Source organism: Schistocerca gregaria, chromosome X, assembly GCF_023897955.1.
Source record: "Schistocerca gregaria isolate iqSchGreg1 chromosome X, iqSchGreg1.2, whole genome shotgun sequence".
Lineage (NCBI taxonomy): Eukaryota > Metazoa > Arthropoda > Insecta > Orthoptera > Acrididae > Schistocerca > Schistocerca gregaria.
This window is the reverse complement of record NC_064931.1, coordinates 64357851-64381304: the sequence shown is the minus strand read 5'-3', so window position 1 is coordinate 64381304 and position 23454 is coordinate 64357851. Positions and strand designations below refer to the sequence as shown.

The 23454-nt window shown below is 40.6% G+C and overlaps 1 protein-coding gene across 2 annotated transcripts in view; it reads right to left on the bottom strand.

The window, feature by feature from the left end:
• LOC126297572 (transmembrane protein 183-like) overlaps window positions 1–23454 on the bottom strand; it is a 267882-nt gene that overhangs the window by 101942 nt on the left and 142486 nt on the right. For both annotated transcript variants that reach the window (XM_049988526.1, XM_049988525.1), the window contains exon 5: window positions 22581–22776. In XM_049988526.1, the coding sequence (XP_049844483.1) occupies window positions 22581–22776 (196 nt within the window). The remainder of the gene's footprint in view (window positions 1–22580; window positions 22777–23454) is intronic.

Below are 23454 nucleotides of genomic sequence, written 5' to 3'. Positions count from 1 at the left end.
GCGAGTGCTAGGAAGTCTCTCTAGACCTGCCGTGTGGCGGCACTCGGTCTGGGTCTGACGTATACTACCGGACCGCGGCCGATTTAAAGGCTACCACCTAGCAAGTGTGGCATCTGGCGGTGACACCACAATTATGATAGTTGTAATACTTGAAACGCAAACAGTGATGTTAGAAAGTACACTATGTGAATGTGCTTTTTTTTTAGGAGGAGTTGAATAACAGGTAGGTACATAAATGGGATGCTAAATGTTGTAGTTCTTATTTCGAACTTGTATTCTTCTATAGGTCACATAAACATTGCAAAATTGCATGTGTTTGTGCCCTGATGCAGAATGCAAGTTCCAAACCACTACATTACTTACATCTTGTCGGTATTTGATTATCAACTGAAATGAATGAGTTAGGATGTTCAATAATAAGGTCAAAGGTAGCAACCGAGGATTCCATACCACATTCCCCCATCTCCCCCTGCATCCCCCCCCCCCCCCCCCCACACACACACACACACACCAGACAGACAGAAATGTAGATGTCTCTGGTGGAATTATTGCTGCTACTTAGGACTGTCCATCATAGTATTCAAACTGGGCTAGTGTTTAAATCACTGTCATCACTTTTGTGTGAAGTGGGACTCAGATCTCTTTCTGACTGTTCAGATTTAGGTTTTCCATTATTTTTGTACCTGTTTAAGGCAAATGCTGGGATGTTTTCTTCAAAAAGAGGATATTCTAATTAAGTAATTATCCAGGAGTTTAACTTTCCTGTACAATTTGTGGTATTTCTTTGCTCTTTGTATTGTCGCAAGCAGGATTGTTTAGACTTCAATAGTGATTTGAACCAATGAAATTAATTGCAATATGTTTTACTGTTTGTAAAAAAACTGCACCCTTGTTACAATATTTTAACTTATTTCCATAATTTGTATCTTGTTTCTGTGTTACTAATGTAATTGATTTTATATGTGTGTAGTACTAATTTTGTTATGGCTAATATCACACCATCAATCCAGAATGACACTCTTTCACTGTGCATTGGAATGAGAACGGATTTGAAAGTTCCTGATGGATTGAAACTGTGTCCCAGAGCAGAACTTGAACCCAGGACCTTTCATGCACTTAGTGGCCGTAATGCTCTTACTGGCTAAGCTGCCCAGGCATGGCCCACTACCTGTCCACACAGCTTCAGTTATGCAACTTCCTGTCTTCCAGTTTCAAAACTTCAAAGGAGCTTGCTACTTTCTTTGTTGGATTAATACTCCTGAAAAAATGAATGCTTGTTCAGCAAGATGAGTAGGAGGTGTGGGTACTGTTAGAATTGAAGCTGCGTAGGCAGATTATAAGTCATGCCATGATAACTCAGGTGATAAGAGCACTACCACAAGTGACAAGCTTCCAGGTTCAAGACCTATTCCGTCACACGGTTTCAGTCTTCCAGGAAATTTCGTGTGGATTGTTCTCACAGAAATAATAATAATAATAATAATAATAATAATAATAATAATAATAATAATAACAATAATAATAACAATAATAATAATAATAATAATAATAATAATAAAAACATGGAGGGCCAGGAAAAGAATAGGCCTCCGGTATGTTCTGTCAGTTGTAAAAGGCGACGAAAAGAACGAACCACTAATAGGGCTAACCCTCCTTTTAGTGTGATTAGTTGGTTCAGGACATAACTAATGAAGCCTCAGAGAAGCGCTGTCATGGTCGGGGCCGACGCTTGAACCCTATGCCAGTCCACAATGTTAACGACACTGCTAGCCACACGGAAAATTATTCAAATCCAAATAGAGGTGTTTTGCAGGATATGCTTCCTGCAATCACTCTAGAAGGAGAACAAAGACAGAGGATGAGATGACCAGATGAAGTTAACTGACACCTCATGTTCTGTTATTACCAAGCAACAAACTTAGGAACCAACACAACAGGATACAGATCACAAGTATACACAACATTTATTACCAGATACCCAGAATTAAAATTTTTAACAGAATGGCGACTAGCTGATCAGATCCGTGTAATAATAAAAAATAACAGGCTACCCCAGTCAGAATTAGAAAACATCAAACAACAAATACAACAAGTACTGGAACAAAATAATGTGCAATAAGAAGAAGTAAATACAGTAATGGGCTCAAACATCCCAGAGCAAACAAAGAAAGAACAACACGCATCAATTAAACAATCAGAGGAAACAAAATCTTAAGACAGCCACCGGAACAAGCACAAATAGAACACGAAGTGACATACATGTTAGACATAGAAGAAAAATTTCAGATGACTTATATAGAATACAAAGACACAAATATAGACATTAGACCATTCTTGCATAGACCACCAAATAACCCACAAGTCGAAACAATAATAACAACTATCAAAACAATAATACAGAACAAAATAAATGAAAATACAACTATTGAAGAGTTACAACTACTGGATTATATAGGAGCAATCACTACACTAAATATACACACTAGGCAGAGATCAGAACTGACCAACACAAAGAAGAAACCCACAAAACCAGCACGGCAACACAGGCTACAGATCAGAATAGAAAAACTGAGGAAAGACATCGGACAACTAACACAATTTATAAGAATGCTGATATGCACCATCACTGAGACACACAATTGGAGCTACAGGTCAGTGAGCTGCACCATGTGTTGTGTAGGTGACAGTGTGGAGATAGGTAGGCATTGCCCGGCCAGATGTTCTGCACTACCGTACAGTTGACATACCAGCACTCTAATAGATAGCCCGTTACACACTCAGGTGAGCACAACTGAGTAGTCTAGGACCCCAGTTATCAGGAAGATTAGGCCCTGGTCATCCACCACAGATTGACCAAGACTGCAGCAGATGTTCATAAGTCAGCCAGGGGACTGCACGAACGTGCCACGTGTGCACAGTGTAGAGATGGCAGCTTACAGGTTACCCGTGGTTGATCCTCAGGTGGAGGTGGTGTGGCCACACACCAGTCTTCTCCTCATCTGCAATTTCCCAGTATGTCAAAGTGGCAGATCACGCCTGTGGCTCGCAGCAGTTTGGCTGCACCTCGTATAGAAGGCAAGACCATCATCCATCAGCTTGTCGTGGTTTCGCAGGAACTCAATACGACGTCACTCTCTCTGGTTCTAGTCACACGGACAGAATGTCAGTATGACTGGATGTGTCTTTTGAGCACTGAAAGCCTCATTACCTAAAGAGCCAACCCTGTGCCTATAAAGCACTGGCTCTGCATGCACAATTGAAGTTGTGCTCGTTTACTGGTCTCTTCGGCACTCCTCGTCTCCCAGTGGTATTTCAATAATTATATTGGGTTGCCAAGGCTCAGGTCTTTCTTCAACATTTGACTATTCCAGTGCCATCCTGGTGCTGAAGTTATGGACTGTTACTTCATACTACCCTCCTAGGCAGAGTTGCAGTGTTTTCATTTCTGCTTCTCTCGCTAGGAGGTTGTCTGGCAATGCTAAACTGGTGCCGTACCGTCCGCTATGTCGGCAGTATCCTTGTTGACATTCTGATTGGCACACCGCACTCAGCAGCTTCCTTGGCTCTGAGTGGCTCTGAGTTTGAGGATTGAACTTTAGAAACTTTAAGCACATACCATTAAATTATTCTGCTACATGAGGAAGTTTAGTGTTTTTTGCTACAGTTTCAATATGGAAAATACACTCCTGGAAATTGAAATAAGAACACCGTGAATTCATTGTCCCAGGAAGGGGAAACTTTATTGACACATTCCTGGGGTCAGATACATCACATGATCACACTGACAGAACCACAGGCACATAGACACAGGCAACAGAGCATGCAAAATGTCGGCACTAGTACAGTGTATATCCACCTTTCGCAGCAATGCAGGCTGCTATTCTCTCATGGAGACGATCATACAGATGCTGGATGTAGTCCTGTGGAACGGCTTGCCATGCCATTTCCACCTGGCGCCTCGGTTGGACCAGCGTTCGTGCTGGACGTGCAGACCGCGTGAGATGACACTTCATCCAGTCCCAAACATTCTCAATGGGGGACAGATCCGGAGATCTTGCTGGCCAGGGTAGTTGACTTACACCTTCTAGAGCACGTTGGGTGGCACGGGATACATGCGGACGTGCATTGTCCTGTTGGAACAGCAAGTTCCCTTGCCGGTCTAGGAATGGTAGAACGATGGGTTCGATGACGGTTTGGATGTACCGTGCACTATTCAGTGTCCCCTCGACGATCACCAGAGGTGTACGGCCAGTGTAGGAGATCGCTCCCCACACCATGATGCCGGGTGTTGGCCCTGTGTGCCTCGGTCGTATGCAGTCCTGATTGTGGCGCTCACCTGCATGGCGCCAAACACGCATACGACCATCATTGGCACCAAGGCAGAAGCGACTCTCATCGCTGAAGACGACACGTCTCCATTCGTCCCTCCATTCACGCGTGTCGCGACACCACTGGAGGCGGGCTGCACGATGTTGGGGCGTGAGCGGAAGACGGCCTAACGGTGTGCGGGACCGTAGCCCAGCTTCATGTAGACAGTTGCGAATGGTCCTCGCCGATACCCCAGGAGCAACAGTGTCCCTAATTTGCTGGGAAGTGGCGGTGCGGTCCCCTACGGCACTGCGTAGGATCCTACGGTCTTGGCGTGCATCCATGTGTTGCTGCGGTCCGGTCACAGGTCGACGGGCACGTGCACCTTCCGCCGACCACTGGCGACAACATCGATGTACTGTGGAGACCTCACGCCCCACGTTTGAGCAATTCGGCGGTACGTCCACCCGGCCTCCCGCATGCCCACTATACGCCCTCGCTCAAAGTCCGTCAACTGCACATGCGGTTCACGTCCACGCTGTCGCGGCATGCTACCAGTGTTAAAGACTGCGATGGAGCTCCGTATGCCACGGCAAACTGGCTGACACTGACGGCGGCGGTGCACAAATGCTGCGCAGCTAGTGCCATTCGACGGCCAACACCGCGGTTCCTGGTGTGTCCGCTGTGCCGTGCGTGTGATCATTGCTTGTACAGCCCTCTCGCAGTGTCCGGAGCAAGTATGGTGGGTCTGACACACCGGTGTCAATGTGTTCTTTTTTCCATTTCCAGGAGTGTATTATGAAAAGAGATAGGAAAACTCTTTTTGATGGAACAGAAAGTAAAAACTCTTCAAAGAGTTGAAGTTCATTGTGGGACATGTTTTGCATTAGCATATGGTTTCCCTAGGGATATCTGCATCTACACTTATCAAAAACAAAGATTCTGTTTTGAAAACTGCAATAAAAGTGGGCCAAACTAAAAAAGATTAAATATTCCAGTTACTCTACATAAGCGAAACTGGAAGAAATTATGAAGACCTGGTTTCTGGAAGCAAGTACTTTCAAATATCCCTGTGAACAGCATGACGGTGTGTGAAAATGTGTTGAATGTGGCCAATATGCTTTGAATCAAGGACTTCTCTCCATCGATGGGTGGATCAATACACTTAAGGAACAGTATAATGTGGTGAAAGAAACAGTGCAAACATAAAAAATATTAGTGAATGGCACAATGGAAGGTTATTAGTACTTACAAAGCAGTATAAACCAAAGAATGAGGTCTCATTTTCAGTATCCTTCCAAACAAAATACTTGGCTGTAAAGGTGAAAATTGACATGAAAGAAAGCACAGTAAAGTTCACACTATAGTAATCCTAGCCACAAATGTTGATGACTCCGAAAAAAATTACACCGTTTGTGACTGGCAAATTGAAAGAACCACATAGTTTTAAAAATGTAAAAACTTTGCCCATGAACCACAGTGCCAATAACAGGATGTGTATGACACTGGAGTGGAGCAACTGCATAGCCTTGATGTAAGAATAGAAACCTGTGGACTGTTGTCCTGCACATACAAAAAATATCAATTTATGCAATGTGCAGTTAAGAGTTCTTACAAGCAAACTACAGTCCTTGGACCTGGGCATCATCCATGTCTTCAAAACTTATTACAGGAAATCATTGTGCAGAAGGCATCAAGTTTTATAAAAACTGGGAAAGACCTATCATCACAAAGTCCAGTTCTCAATGCTTTGCTCTGTATTGCCAAGGCACAGACAGAGGTTAAGGAGTCCAGCATATCCAAATGTTTTTGAAAAGCAGGATTCATTCACGCACATTAAGGAAACGGATGTAACATACCAGATGTGAGTAATAATGATGACACAAACTCTACTTGCTTCAGCATAGAGAAAGCTGCAGTTGGAGCATCCTCCATGTTGATAACAATAATTATGTAATAATGATGATCACGATGACAATGCAGTCCCGTTTGTTGCAGATGTAAATGCAGCAGTGTAGACAGTAACAAAACCACATTTCTGTTGCAGAGGTAGATAAAGCATTCCATTTATAGACTGGACCACCAGAGTTGAAAAAATTTTACCAAAAAATTTTAACACCTCACAAATCTGGATTCATTGTCGTCGTCTTCAGTCCGAAGAATGGTTTGATGCCACTCTCCACGATGCTCTATCCTGCCCAAGTCTCTTCACCTTTGGAAAAGTACTGCAACCTACATTCTTCTGAATCTACTTATTAAATTCATCTCTTCGTAGCCCTCTACAATTTTTACCCCCCACACTTACCTCCAGCAGTAAATTGGTGAGCGCTTGATGTCTCAGAATGTGTCCTATCAATCGACCCCCTGTCCTAGTCAAATTATGCCACAAATTTATGTTCTCCCCCAATTTTATTCAGAACCTCCTCTTTAGTTACATGCTCTACCCATCTAATCTCCAGCATTCTTACGTAGCACCGCATTTCAATAGCTTCTATCCTCTTCTTGCCTAAACTGTTTATCATACATGTTTCGCTACCATACATTGCTACACTCCACATGCTTTCAGAAGAGACTTCCTAACACTTAAATTTATATTTGATGTTGACAAACTCTGTTTCTTCAGTAACACTTTTCTTGCCACTGCCAGAGTACATGTTATGTTCTCTCAATTTTGTCCACAATCAGTTATTTTTCTGCACAAATAACAAAACTCGTCTACCACTTTCAGTGTCTCGCTTCCTAATCTAATTCCCTCAGCATCACCTGCTTTAATGTGACTAATTTCCATTAGCCTTGTTTTGTATTTTTTTATGCTCATTTTGTATCCTCCTTTCAAGACACTCTCCATTCCATTCAACTGCTCTTCCAAGTCTTTGCTGTCTCTGACAGAATTACATTCTGTTATCAGGCACTGCAGAGGTTGAGTGTGCACCAGAGGAGATGGATCTCAATAGCCAATAGAGGGCACTGTGGGTGCACTGTGCTTGCAGGTCAAGCAAGCCACCATCTCTCCATGTGAGTGCACTGGCCAATACCATTCCATGTGGCCGATATTTAGGCACGTGCACAGCTTACAGCCAGTCAGCTCAGTATTCGCACTTAATACCTATGGATCAATCTTCTCTGTGCAAGGACTGTTGGATAACCATATTGTTTATCACCTAGTTATTCTCTCTATTCCATCTTGAATTTCTCTCTCTACTGCTCTTGACCTAACTGCTGTTGTTGTGGTGACTGCTTTGCAGAGTGCCTCATTGTCGTAAGGTTGTTTGTCCATGACCTGGTCTGTTGCCTTGTCAGTCTGTCTGTCGTGTTTCGTTCTCTGCACTGTTGCATTGGGTTATTCTTCTCCAGGTGGCTCTCCCATCTGTCGACTTCCCCCATTTCACCATTCACTGGCATGTGCACGGGTATCCAGCTACTGCAGATATACCAACAATGTCATTGGCAAACCTCAAAGTTTTCATTTCTTCTTCCTGGGCTGTAATTCCTAACCCAAATTTTTGTTTTGTTTCCTTTACTGCTTGCTCAACATACAGACTGAACAACACAGGGGATAGGCTACAACCTTGCCTCACTCTCTTCCTGACAACTGCTTCCCTTTCATACCCCCTTGACTCATAATTGCCGTCTGGTTTCTGTATGAGTTGTAAATAGCCTTTCGCTCCTGGTATTTTACCCCTGCTGCCTTCAGAATTTCAAAGAGAATATTCCAGTCAATGATGTCAAAAATGTTCTGCAAGTCTACAAATGCTATAAACGTAGGTTTTCCTTTCCTTAACCTATCTTCTAAGATAAGCCATAGGGTCAGTATTGTCTCACATGTTCCTGCATTTCTCCAGAGCCCAAACAGATCTTCCCCAATGTAAGCATCTACCAATTTTTCCATTCTTTTCTAAAAAATTCATGCTATTATTTTGCAACCATGACTTATTAAACAGCTAGTTTGATAATATTCACACTTGTCAGCACCTGCTTTTTTAAATTTTAATTATTGCATTCTTCTTGAAGTCGGAGAGCATTTCACCTGTCTCATACATCTCTGACACCACATGGAAGAGTTCTGTCATGGCTAGCTCTTCCAAGACTATCACTAGTTCTGACAGAATGACATCTATCCCCCGGGGACTTGTCTTGACTTAGGTCTTTCAGCGCACTGTGAAATTATTTGCACAGTATCATATCTCCCATCTAATCGTCATCTGTGTCCTCTTCTGTTTCTGTAATATTGTCTTCAAGTTCATCTCCCTTGTATAGACCCTCTACATACTCCTTCCAGCTTTCAACTTTCCTTTCTTTGCTTAGAACTGGATTTCTATTTGTGCTCTTGATAGTCAAACAACTGTTTCTCTTTTCTCAGAAGGCCTCTTCAATTTCCCTATAAGGCGGCATTTATTTTTCGCCTAGTTATATAAGCGTCTATATCCTTACACATTTCCTCTAGTCACTTCTGCTTAGCCATTTTGCTCTAGGTGTCAATCAGTTTTTAGATATTTGTATTCCCTTTTGCCTGTTCCATTCGCTCCATTTTTATATTTTTCCTTTTGTCAGAGGTAAAGACTGTGGTAACAGACTAATTGGTAGCACAGCCTAGCATAGTACACATGCCATATTTAACACACTTTTCATTACAAAATTTAAAATGGCTACTTAAGTTCAGTGTACTATGTTCAGCCACCGATGTCAGTTTTCCCAACAATTTAACAGAACAAACTGCACTAAAAAGGCACGTTTCGGAGAGAAGTGTTGTAACACTTAAAACTGCAGATTTTCATAGTACACAAAGTGTCGAGAAATGTCACATCGAAGGCTAAATTTAGTATCAAAATGAGATAACCATTGTTAGATAATAAACTACCAGGGAAAGGAAAGAAACATACAGCTGAAAAAACAATGACTATTTTTAACCGATGACAGCATACGCCACCTGGGTAATAGTAGGTGTACTGATAACAGTTTCAATGCCATGAACAAACAGATAGCATAGTGGCATACCTAACTAAATGCCGTTTGTTTGTACCCTTTCACAGAGAATGCTCACATGCAGAAGAGTCAGTGTGGTGCAAACATGACACACTCGTGCTTCCTACAACCAACTGGCCACGTTTTAAAGGGGTCAAATTGTGTCCTTCCGAGTGGCAGGATGCTCCTTTCAGAGAATTGCCACACAAGTTGGACATGCTTCACCAGTTGTGCAAGATGCTTGTATCAGTGGTGACAAACATTCTCACACCAGTCATCCATACAGCACAGATGCCCGCCTACATCATCATATTGTAACAGCAGTATTTTCTTGGGAATCCTCGTTTTCCATTCTCTTTAAGTGCTCATACCATCTTAGCCTTTATGTTCCCATGCTGCTCCAGAAGGACTCCCCTTTCAGAATTTAATTACCCTTCCGTCATCAAACCTCTCCTTGTTACTCCAATCCTGCTTCTGAGGAACTTCATTTCACATGCCTATAATTTGCTTACATCTCTTCACTATCCACATTTCAGATGTGTAGGTCAGTATTGGGATGTAGTAACTTCTATAAATCTCCTCCTTTGCTTTTTTGTGGGACGTCTTTGTTCCAAACCAGACTTCTAACACCTGGCAGGAATTCTGCTGCCCATCTGCTACATTCACCTATTTCTTTCTTATTTCTTCCATTTTCCTTGATCACACCTCCCAAGTATTTGACTCTCTCCACTTTCCTCAATTGTTCACCTCCAATCCTTATTCTAATAGTTGATCTATCTTTCTTTCTTTCTTTCTAGTTGTACCAGGATCTCTCATTTGTTTATATCTAATTTCTTTGGAAACTATCTCGCAGTTTCTTCCCAAGCACTCAACTATTCCCGAATCTCCTCCTCCTCATTACCCCAGATCGTCAAGTCATCTACAAACAACAATGCTTTCATCTTGTCTCCTCCAGTTGTTTTCTGCCACCTTAGTCATTATGTCATTCAAGATCACAATGAAGAGGAGAAGTGACAATGTGTTGCCCTGTTTCATACCATTTGTTCACTGAAACATATCTGTCCTTTCATTTCCGACTTTCACACAACTCAGGCTTCCACAGTACATCTCCTCCACTTTGCTTATTGTCTCTTTTTTCACTTCCTTCTTTTCTAGTGCTTCCTGGACCTTTCTTCTACAAACACTATCAAATGCCTTTATTATAGCAAGAAAGACCATCACAAGATCTTCACCAAATTCATACTGGTGTTCCTGGAGCTGCCTCACTACAAATATGGGGTCAACAGCTTATCTCCAGGTCTGAAGCCATGCTGTTCCTCTCTCAATTTGTTCTTGTTCAGATGCTGCTCTCCAGGATTCTTTTTTTTTTTTTTTAATACATTGGCAAAGTGTGGTATCAGTGTGTAGTAGTTTTTACTGTAGTTTTTACAATCCCTCTTACTCCCTTCCTTCATTACATCGACAATTAGTGCCCTATTCCAATCTTCTGGAGTCTTCTTCTCACATTACATTACCTTCATCATATGATACAGATACTGTTTTCCAACCTCCCCTGCTGCCTTCACCATTCAACACTTACTTTGGCCCTACCTGGTGCCTTTCCTCCTTTCATCTTGTCCAGTGCCAGTTACATTTCTTTCCATTTCACAGGGCTTTTTCTCCTCCAGAGTTTACTTCTACCTCCTTTAGTCTATTATCCTCATCTCCTAGACCATTCAGATTTAGAAAATTCTCAAAGTACTTCTTCCACAGTATCTTCAGTGTCTCTCTGTTATTATAGAGAAACTTTGATGTTATGTTCTCCGATTTTACATTTTTCGTAATTCTACACCATAAATTCATAACCTTTGTGAAAAACCCATAAGATCAATGCTGAAAAATCCTCAATTTTACATTTCTTCCTAGTACAGTTTATATCTGTTATAAGTTCTTACTCAATGTCTTACTTTACTTCATCCTGTTTTCTTCTTATTGACATTTGATGTGACTGAACGAATGGTTTGCTCCAAGAGGAATGGTGCAATTCGGAGAATATTTTAGGCCTTTGCAGATCAAGAAGATGTGAAATAGGAAATGCTGATGTAATCCAAGATCAACATTGCTGACACAACTCGCAATGTTTAGTTTCACCATGCAATTATGACACAGCTGCTACTGGATTGCAGCAGCACTGGAAAAACAAGACAGCTGATGTAAAATGTTCCGGACCTAGCCAATAAATGACAAAGGGGACCAGCTGCCACCATTTCTTGTGCCATGTATAACTCAGTCTCATCTTTTTGCATGTATTTCCAATGTACTGTATTCAGCAGCAATATCAATTGTCAACCTTTTAAATTCAAACACTGAGTCTCGAATAATATGCTTAGTCATAATCAAGGAAACCTCAGCCATTTCCCGCTAGTGTGGTTTTATTGATTGGCAACTTGTTAAGTCACCAGCACACCCACCATACCACTGTTAACACATGAAAAATGAGCACGCCTGCTGAGTGTGTGGAGATGGGGAGTGGTCCTTCAATGACAGGAGTACAAGTAAGTGCGAAAGAATTTTTCAAAGTGCTAAAAATATACTTTTCATGCATATGATGTGCTATGGCACAGATGTCACATGGAAATAGAAGAAGGGTTTTGCAAATAGCATATATTAAAGGCTTTTGTGTTCATATCTGACATGATGCAGTTGCAACAACTACACAGACTACTCACATATATATTTTTCACCACACACTGTAGATTACAAAGACGTCAGCAGTGATAGAAGGCTTAAAGCAAAACTGTAGCGCCTGAGCTTTCTTTTAAATTTACATTTTATACAGTATACAGAAATTCACTGAGCTGACTTCTAACAAGCTTGTAACGTCAACTGGGGTAGTAAACTCATTTTTCATGTATCTGTTTCTCTCATCAAGCCTAAAATAACACTTTCATGGTGGCAGGCATCTAAAATGTGGTTCGTAAGAAAAGCATTAAAAACTGACAGCAATGGTGACAAATTTTGTCACAACGCAGATGTCAGCATTTATGCTTATAGTTTAACCAGTTAGCTGCTGTGATATTTTTGTTTTAATTCACCATGTTCATGAAGTTTTGCTTCTTTCTGCATGGGCACAAAGGAAATATCTCTCCAAGATGTGTGTTTTAACTTAAATTATAAGTTGTAGAATGTCACACAATAGCTTGATTGCCTTGTACCCAGATACCAATTTCAATTTTTTGATGAGTTTTTACTTGCTGTACCACACTGATGAAATTCATTACCACAAATTATTGTATAAACATGGTATTGTACATTTAATTTCCTTCACTTATACAAATTTTATACAATGTATTTGAGAAGATTGTTGTTTTTAATAATATATGCCAATTACATGTGTTTTTGCTTGTACTGATCATTCCATATAGCACTTTCTTACTTCCTCTGCTATCTTCCTCCATCATCTTTGTCCATTCTTCCATCCACTTTCTTCTCTCATCAGCCACGGTCTTGTTTGCATCTTTCCTCTTTTTCTTATACTCTTCTCTTGCTAATTAGGTCCTTTCTCCAAACCATAGTCTTTGTTCTCCCTTCCCACTACCTCCTTGACTCTTTCATTCCACCATGGTGTCTCCTTAAACAATTTTCTGTCACTTGTCCTTCCACACACAGCTACTGCAGCTTCTACCATAGCACTTTTAAATTGCCTTTATTCCCCTTCTCCTGTTTTTGGTTCATCCTTATGTAGTACTACATGATGTCAAAAAAAATTGATAATTAATGGCATTGTATTTAACATGTTATTGGTTTTACAAACTTAATATGTTCAAAGAAATATTGTTGCTGATTCTAAAATGTATATAAGACAATTGTAAGGTGAAAGAATTTTAGCTAGTAATATAAATATGTAAATGTTTAGCTTGAGGTGCTGGAGTCATGTTGGCAAAGAAGCCGTGAACAATGAATGTAAATTACTTCTTTGAGGATTTTAGCATGAAAAAACTTGGTATGAAAGTGCCTAGACAACGACTGGTGTGGACTCACGGCATGCAACCATACAACGTGTTCATACTTGCATGTTTGTCAAAAATAGTGCACAATATTAGACGGAATCGCCAAAAACTGGGCAAGTAATGTGAAGTTAAAGTGCTTCAAGAAGAAGAATTTACGAAATGACTTTGGGTGTAAAACATCGAGGTGTGTGGCTTATGGTTAACATGGATAGCAACTGAAAGGCGGTAATAAGAGCATTTTATCTCTTGGTGTGTTACGGCCTTTTTCAATTCTGGTTGTTAACAAGTCAAAAAACGGTGGCGAAGATTCCAAAAAAACACTTTTCAAAATTATGACCACACAAATAAGGAAGCGCAAGTATATCATGCAGCTCGCCAGACGTAAGTCCTTTGCTATTTCACAGTGCATCGAATGAACTTCATCAAAGATTGATAAACTGTTTTAAACTTGTGTTGTAACAGACCTATCTCTCATTACTAATGACAGGAAGTGTAATAAATACATCTGATTAAAATTTAATACTGTTGATACTGATAACCTCTTAGTAATGCAGAATCCTTTCAGTAGTTGTGAGTATGAAATGGGACTAATATCCTGGGTCATGCAAGTTTTGTTAATGAAAGTTCCAAGCATCTTATTTAAATATTCCAACTAGTGTCAGCCTGGATGGTACACATAGGAAGATATTAACTGTGTGCACATTGTTGTACTTCAAACTTAACTGGGTACTGAGCTGAATCCAGATGAAACTGTTAGTGGTAATAGCACATACGAATATCAACTGCTTTCCAGAGGGTCTCAGAAGTTTATGTTTCTGAAGTTCTTAGTTTAATAAGTTACTAATATTACTGGAAGTGTTGTAGCTACAAATAATTCAACTTAGCTTCCCCAAACATTGTACCGCTCGCTTTTCACAGAGATGATGATGCACCTATAAATAATTATTTGAGAGACTTGTGTAGTGCCCATTTAAGATGTGAATTAAGTACTTATTGCCATATGAGGGGTTAATGTGCTTCAGTGGCAAAAGGGTTATTGACTAAAGAAATGAGGGTATGTGGGCTTGGATAGTAGTTATGGAATTAATTACACTTTTTGACAATTAATGGTACTGGTACTTAAGCCCTCAATGCCAAATGTTGTAAATTCACATCATAACAACATTGTGCTAATAATTGGACACTTAACTGTTTTTGGGCACCAGTTTTGGTACATAATGATTCTGCATGGGGCTACCAATGCTTCTGACAAGTGCTGTATTCTCCTGAGTGCTTTAATTGTAGTATGGCAATTGCAGTGACCACAAATTTATCTGCCTTGGGGCATACCTGGTCACCACTATAAATGGTGATAGTTACGAATTATCATTGCAGTGTACAGAGATACTATAAAAGAATGGTTGAAGAACGACTAAAAGCACATATGAGCTGTTGAAGGGTAGGAACAGACAGCTCAGATGTTTAAGAACATGTTTTGCAGCTAGCGGATTCAGTGCGACGAAACTTAGGCACTTGCAGTCACTAACAGATACAATGAAAGTCTCTATAGAGGGGCCACAGATACAGCTAAACAGACTAATAATTTTAATTGGAGGAGGAGGAGGGTCTACAACTGGATGATATCTGGATTCTGGTGTTGAAGATGTGTACTGGTCTTCCACCATGGGGTGATAGCAACAGAAGATGGCACGACCTAACAATGGCCAATTGTGTTCAAGTACTTAAAACATATGACATCACACCTCTGTATGGGATCTTATGGAAACAAGTAAAAAGAGTTTCACTTCTGTTTGTAGTGAGCCCAAGTGTGCGCAGACTTTCAAAGCAGGTACAAACCTCCCCACCCCTCAATGTTGTCCTCTGAAGATGGAGACAAAGCATTGGGTTTCAATAAGAAATTCATCTGACCATGACATAATAGCCCAAAGTATTTTAATATTTGTGAGTTGTCATCCTGTGGGTGATATCACAATGTGTGAGTACCTCTGATACTAGTCTCCATTGGAAAACATTTTCACAATCATGGATGTCTGTGCTTCAACATAATGTCTTCTATAAGTAACTTTGCGTTTTCCTGATCTTCGGCACTTGGCACACCTTTGATGACCACATAGCAGGTGAGAAGTCAGTGCAGACTATTATCCATCAATACCTGTTTGTTCCCTTTGGGAACCTCCCCAGAAGGTCAAAACCAATGAAGTGGAATAGCATTGCTGCAGGCAGGATTTGGTGCCACAAGTCTCCTGGAGGTAATTGCAGCACATGTTTCTGTTGCTGGAATGCCTTACAGAGACTTACACTGTGTCTATGATTGGCAGACGCCTGGTCAGTGATACTTCCAACTGATTCTGCTAAAAGTCTTCTTGAATCCTACGTGACCAGATGTTGCAGCATTGTGAAAATACTTCAAACTTCAGGAAAGCTGGTCATAGATGAGCTGGGATGACAAGCAACTATTTCCACACCATTGGATCATAGTGCCTTTTAGACTAATTTCCCCCCCCCCCCTTCCTTCCTCTCTCTCTCTCTCTCTCTCTCTCTCTCTCTCTCTCTCTCTCTCTCTCTCTCTCTCTCCCCCCCCCTCCCCCCTTTTTTTAATGCTCCTGGTGTTGGCTTCTTCTTCTTCTTCTTCTTCTTCTTCTTCTTGACTTCTATGTTTTTCAGGAGTACTGTATCTTTCCTTTGTTCAGTATCAAGGTCATTTAACATAATGATAACAGATTTTGTTCACAATGCTGCATTCCACCAATGGTTTCTTTGAATGGCAGTCAGTGTCCTTGTATTTGTATCTGATTTACTATACCATTGTTACACCATACTTCTGAAACCTCAGTGCCCATCTCATCACTCAACTCGACAGATCCTTCACGCCAGTCAGCCAGTGCAGGGGATGGTGATATGTCACAGCAATAATTGGTTTGCCGCATAAATACGGTCAGAACTTGTTGATAGCCTAAATGTAAGTCACTCTTCCTCTATTGCAGACTAGTCCATCTCTTTAAGGCCATGGCAAATTTTTGCTTCCACCTAATTCCATGAAAATTTGTCATCTCCCTGCAGTAGTTCTTGCAACAAACACGCTTTGGTACAGAAGTACCTTATGAATTTCCAGTAGTACAAGCACATTCCAAAAAACTTCTCACTTCATGATGTGCGAAAGAGTCCGAAAATCTGTGACTGCTCTTATTTTCTCTGGATCAGGACATACTCCATCACCATTCACTATATTTCCCCAAGATTTTCTATTTCATGGGTGGTGGAAAGGCTCTTCTTTGGATTCAAATGCAGGCCTGCAGTCTGAACACACTTCGACACAGTTGTCAGACAGCTTAAACGGTCTTCAAATTTGTTTAAAAAAAAAAAAAAACTACAACATCGTCCAGTTAACAAAGACTCATCATCAATTTGAAGTGTTGAAGCGAGCTGTCCATAATATGTGGCTGGAGTATTACATATTCCTAACACTATGCCTCTTAACTCATTGAGGCTGTCAGGAGTTATGAAGGCACTCCACTCCTTACACACTCAGCCTCAAGGCACTCCACTCCTCACACACTTGGCCTCAACAACTATGATTTTCCAGTACCCTGCCTGCATGTTCATATGTGAGAAATATTTTTCTCATTTCAAGCAATCCAAGGTATCACCAATATGTAAGAACTGATAGACCATCTTTCTTTGTGGTTTTGTTCAGTCAAAAAAACCATGTGCAGTCCTTCCTCCACAGGTGAGGACCAAGGGCTCCCTGAACATTCAATTATGTTAGCTTGCAGCATCTTCTCCACTTCCTTCCCAATCATCAATCACACATCTCGCAACACCCTGTATGAGCACTGGCTAATTAGTGGACGATGGTGTTTTACCATGGGCCACTTGGTCTGTTTTTTTTTTTTTTTCCACTCCTGATTTGAAAGCATCCAAAAATTGATGCAGAACAGCTGTCTCTCATCAATGTTGTTACTCAGTCATGTCAGATGCTACTGGCAGTACGATAGTGACTTCCTTCCCTGGGCTGCCTGTGGTGGTAACAGAGCACAATTCTTTATCTATGACACTAAGCTATCCATCTTGGACTGTTTTGGCTGTCCCCACATGCACACCTTCAGGGAAGAGGTCTGGTTGCTTGTGACAATTAATGATCCTAAGTTATCCTCGACCACCTACAGTGCTTGTGATCATCGCTGTAACTTTTATTTGTACTGTGAGCCTGAATAGCTTTTTGCAATCGACAAAAAGCCTCAAAGTTTGACCTAGCCTCTCAAGTGATGACTGGAGCTCATCTTGATTAAGCAGGGATAACAATGTCTTCAATGACAAACACCTGCCCAGAGCAATTTTGTTATGTGTCTTTGTTGGAATAGTTTCATCAATCTAGAGCTCTAATCTGTCACAGTCTCTGTCTCCTTCTCCTTGTGATACGTGGAAGTAGTCCCATCTGACAATAACATAACAATTACAATCTGTCGAAATGGCAAATTTGAAGAGCCATGTTTTGTCACTGACAGTCATTCTTGCAATACATGTTCCTGTCAGCTGGACATATTTCCCTTTTGTGAACTTCCACACAATCACTTTTGTAACATGGAACAGTCCTTTATAGCTAACAACGGTCTGCATCTCACATCAGAGAAAGAAAGCCACTGGGTCAACTAGTGCCCGAATAGGTTGGCCACCTATTATGACATCAATGAGATTACCTGAATCTCAGCATCTGTCGCCCATAGAGGATTTTTCATCGAGACGGCCTTGTCTGTCTAGATCACCTAACTTCGTTTTCCTAAAGATGGCAGCTGGACAAGCAGCTGGTATATCTGCGCCAAAATGGAGGATGGCTATGAAATGCTGGATGGTGACCTCACCTAAGGTACAGCAAAAGGCTTCGTTCCACAGGTGAACTATAATCGTTCTTAGTTGGCTGGTGTAATAGAACTGTTGTGATGGTTGACGTATGGAGGTGTAACAGTAGTCAAAAACTCACCTTCTTTCTCTGCAGTAGTGTACATGTCCAAGGCATCCACAATCCACCAATGCACCAATGTATTGCTCTAAGTCCTCCAAATCTATGTTATTCTACAAGATGTTATACCTGGATGGGAGTTAATTGTACCTGTGTCAGTCAAGTGTCCGGCTGTTGTCTGACAGAGTCAGTGGAATTCCAAGGAGGCCAAGTCCATTATTCATGGCTTGAAGTCCATTCTTCATGGCTCATCTGCCTGGTGGCAGAAACTGGTGTTACAGATTGATACAGTTCTTCTGTGAGATTTTCTATAACCTCCTGACATATGGGATCACCATTTATGGCTGCTAACTCTTGTGTACTCAGTCTAACATATCTGGCTGTCATACAATGTTCTTCCTCTTCCCTTACTAACTGGCATATGAGACAGATGAGCTCATACTGATCTTTTGCAAGATATTTCGAGAGTCCTCCAACATCTTTGCTTAATCACTTATGTAGGTCACTAATAGGAATGAGGCAAGTACTAAACTTATCAGGAATCTAATTTTAATTCTCCACAATGAATTTATTTTTAATTGTGTCATCTCATTTGTTAATGTGACCTATTGTTTTTTGTTGTAAAGATACAAGTCCATCCATAGAGAAGGGATGCTTTTAATGCCACATTTTATTTTCCTCCTGAAAGATCTTATGATCTACAAAACCGAATGTCTTGACAAAATCATCAAAAATGAGAACATGGTACTTTTTCTCATTTAGAGTATTCTTCACGAACGTCAGACTGAGCAGTTGCTTAAAACTTATCAGAAAAGTGGTCCATTATTCTGTTACAAGCCACCTCCTCAAAAATTACTGAGAACAGAGGACAAATAGAGATTAGTCTATAATTAGAGGTTACTCCAGTTTTCTGCACTTTAATAAATGGGTATTACTACTGAATATTTCATTGGTCAGGAAACATTTTCTGACTCTTTGGCTGATTATAAATTCAAGTTGTAATCTATCAGTTGAGTTGGCAATCTTTTATCTACTGGAAGAGCATTCAGTGTACATCTACATAAATCCAGTGTATCTGTATTTATTGGTCAATTTTTGTCCCAGGGTTTTCAGTTTCTGTTAGGAAGAATTCATTTAATCTAGTGACCACAGATTTTGATCTAACACCATCTGTTTTGCAACTACTGCCATCAGGGTCTTTAATACCATTTGCATCAGCGCTTTTATTCAATTCATGTTTAATAACGAAATTTTACTTTTCCCTTCTTAGCTAAACCTGTCTGATGGGAATGCTTTATCACTGCAACTTGACCGTCTGTTCACACAAATAATAAATGTTCACGGAACTCTTAATTTCATGGAAGGCAAATTTAGGTATTAACTGCTCTTTTGCTATGTCGTCCTATTCTTGCTGGTAATGCTACTGCCGGGGGGAGTAAGTTATAGCTGGGCATCAGTAGCTGTATGTGCCATCAATCAACAATATCTGGTATGATGAAATCATTGAAATGCCCCCCTCCCCCACCACACTCACCACTCACCACTCTCTCTCTCTCTCTCTCTCTCTCTCTCTCTCTCTCTCCCCCCCCCCCCCCCCCCAGTTATTTCTACTGAGTCTTACTAATAATCTAACTAGATGATAATGTTTAAAACATTTCCAGGTGGGTGCAGATACTCTATAATAGATCTGGGAAAGTCCAAAAAAGTAATTCTGATAAACACAAATTACTAAAACAGCTGCTCAGTTCAGTACTTTTTATTTTATTTATTTATTTATTTATTTGTATGGCTCACATGGAGCTTAAAGTTGTAGGTATATGACATTAGTAATACTATATTTAACAGGAATATGAAAGTACAAAACTACATATAAAACTAACTAAATGTCAAGATCTAGTTTCCTAATCCATATAAGAGATGTATCATCAGCTTTCATGAGGTTGCTCCAACTCCCCTGGTAGGAACACAAGGGGCATTCACCTCTAATGTGCTTGACTATCTGGTTCAGAACCCGACAGCCACAAACCGGAGACCGTAGCACCCCATTAGTAAAAATAGTCTGTGCATCAGCCATGCCCAGTGTCAGTTCTGTTCAATTTGACCCACAGTTTCCTGTCGAGTTCTGTGCCAGCAGTATCACAGTTATACTTTTGGAATCATTCATGCTCTTCAGGATTTTCAGTTATACTTTTGGAACCATTCACACTCTTCAGGATTTTCAATAAGCTGACAGCTCTGGTCCCACAGGTCTGTCACCCAGGTATTACTGGCATCTAGCTGTTGTGCTTGTTGTAATGGTAGGTTTCTGGAACAGTGTCTACTTCATTGTAAACTTGGTATGTCTTCCTGCATGGGTAATTCCAGGTTCTCCTGTAGTTTGCATATTCATTAAGCAAGGCCTCACTTCTGCAGATTGCGGGTGGATAGATGTTGCTCAGCAGAGGAAGCCAATAAACAGTTGTTGGTGTGATTGCCCCAGTTATTAACCACATAGTATGGTTCAACTGGATGTTGATCAATTTGGTGTGGCAGCTGTTTAGCCACACAGGGGCACAAAACTTGGCTGTTGAGAAGACTAGTATAATGGACGATGTGCACAAGGTATCTGTTGAAGCTCCCCATGTCATTAAACACAGTTTTTGAATAATAATGTTACGAGTTTTAATCTTGGAAGCAGTATTTACAAGATGTTTTCTATAGGAAAGGGTGCTGTCAAGGGTAACATCAAGGTACTTAGGGTACCTGTTATGACAAAGAGTGTTTCCATTAAGTTTCACTCTGAGTTCCATGTTAGCTTGCTGGCTTGCTTGCTTGTCAGATGGACTGAACATACTTCAGTTTTACTTTTACTGGGTTTAAGTCACCACTTTCTAAAACATGCACTCATAACCGATAGATCTTCTGTAAGAATTGTCTCCACTCACCCAAGATCCTTGTATCTACATGCAAGAGCAATATCATCCACATAGCAGAATTTGGTTGACCTGGTATTGGGGAGATCGGAGATATATAGGTTGAATAATAGAGGGACTAAGACGGAGCCCTGTGGTGGACCATTGCTTAATTTCCTCTCCTAGCTCAAATTTTCTCCCTAGTAAACACGGAAATATCTATTGTTTATCATGGTGTTGATGAGAGATACAGTTTTTGTGCATCTGACTGTTTTTAGTTATTTGTATATCATCCTTCTCTCCAGACTGTGACATGCTGTGGTTAGGTCCACGAATGTGACAGATGTCTTCACGTTTACTTAGAAACCAGTCTCTATGAAACATATTAGGGCCAGTACCTGGTCGCAGCAACTTCTCTGTGGCCAGAAACCTGCTTCATCAGCTGGGATATGTTCCAGAATGAAGCTGCTAATTCTATTATAGATTAGCCTCTCCAAGAGTTTATAAGTACAGCTCAAAAGGGAAACTGGTTTGAAGCTTTGAGAATGGTCAGCTGGTTTACCTGGTTTCAAAATTGCCACTATTTCTGTTGTCTTTAGGCCATTGGGCAGTGATCCAATATCTAGGGTGTTGGAGAAGAAGCAGACCAGCCATTTTTTTCCACTATTAGCCATGTTTATGAGAAATCCTGGGTTTATATTATCCATACCAGGTGCTTTATCATGTTTAGTTTGTTTCAAGACCTCATCCAATTCAGTCAGTGTAAACAGTGGAAAGAAACTGGATTCGTTTGGGCATTTGGTTACCTGAAATACCAGGTTTCTGCCTGGATTTATTGGAGGCTCCGCCAAGCTGATGCATAGGACTCCACACCTTTCTACTTCAATGTCTGAAATTTACTTTTTCTACCATCTCACATCATCATACTCTTCTAGCAGTGTCAAGACTTTGTAGGAGCTCGTCTGCAATATCACTGTCGTGCTTTGCTATACAGCGAGCAGTAGCAACAGTCTGGTGCTGCTGCTCACAGTATGATTTCAGTTGCCTAAGACTCCAGTCGTGTGTGTGTGTGTGTGTGTGTGTGTGTTTGTGTGTGTGTGTGTGTGTGTGTGTGTGTTGTTGACAAAGGCCATTGGCCAAACTGGTACATCATTTCATTTTTTGTGTATATAGTCACTCCTCCTATCCTTGTATTATTCCAAAAGTAATATGATACAGACTTGTTACCATTGCGGTGCAACAGTTCAGTTTCTCTCATTTCCAAATTACGTTCTGTTGTGCATAAAACATGTAGAAATACCTTCTGGTTTTTCAGTTACTTATAGTGATATGAGAAGCTCCTTTTTTTAATTATGCCATATGTAGGAAATATTGCAAATGTCTACCAAGTACAATACCCTTTGCATAGTTACGATTCAGTGCACTATATAACTCAAAAACAGCTTAATCCATGATTTAAACAGAATGGCTTACCTCTTGAACAATTTGTACCAAAAGATGGCAGTGTAAGTGACATACAGAGAATCTTTACATATTCTGGCAAATTTCCCCACACTTTCAGGATCAATGTAATCTGCTATGAGGAACCAAACATCAAGGGGGTATCTAACTCCAGGTTCTTCCACAACACATGGTATTTTTATCACCTCCTCAGATGTCGCAGCCCTTTCTGAAACAGCACATGTAATGGAACTCACATTAACAGTAGGAAACCAAAAACAATCTTTGGAAAATTCTACTGTTACTACAGAAAAATAACTATTAATAGCTGTGGACGCAACAGCAATATCTTTAAACAGAAGTCCAATGTACTACCACAGGACACCAGGTGAAAAAAAGGATGGTACAGGAGTGGGCCTGGCTACAATAACCATACAAATAAATGGAAAAATAACAACTGTGTATCATCAACTCTGTTTTTAAAGTATTTTCTGAGTCCGAGTTCATTTTATGGCAACAAACTCCTCTTGTACTCTTGCCACTTCACACATCCTTGGGTGGAATAACCTCTCATCAGCAGCACCAACTTCACAGTAAATGCTAAGTAAGTAATCCAGGTCCATCCACTCTCTTCCATTACCATGGATGCAAAATATGCAGAAAACAAACAATTTCTTGAGCAGTCTTTTTCCCCCCTCATTTCTGGAAGAATATCTTCTTGCAGAAGCAGTTCATGGATAAATATCTCCTTTTACAGATGCTTTATAGTGAAATGTCTGGGCAAGTGAATTTGTGAATGCCATGTGAAAATTACTGATAAAGGGTGGCCAGGGAGAACTGTTCAAATGGTGTTATTAGCAACAGGTTAGTACATCAGGCTAATCAGAACACAACTATATGGTTATAG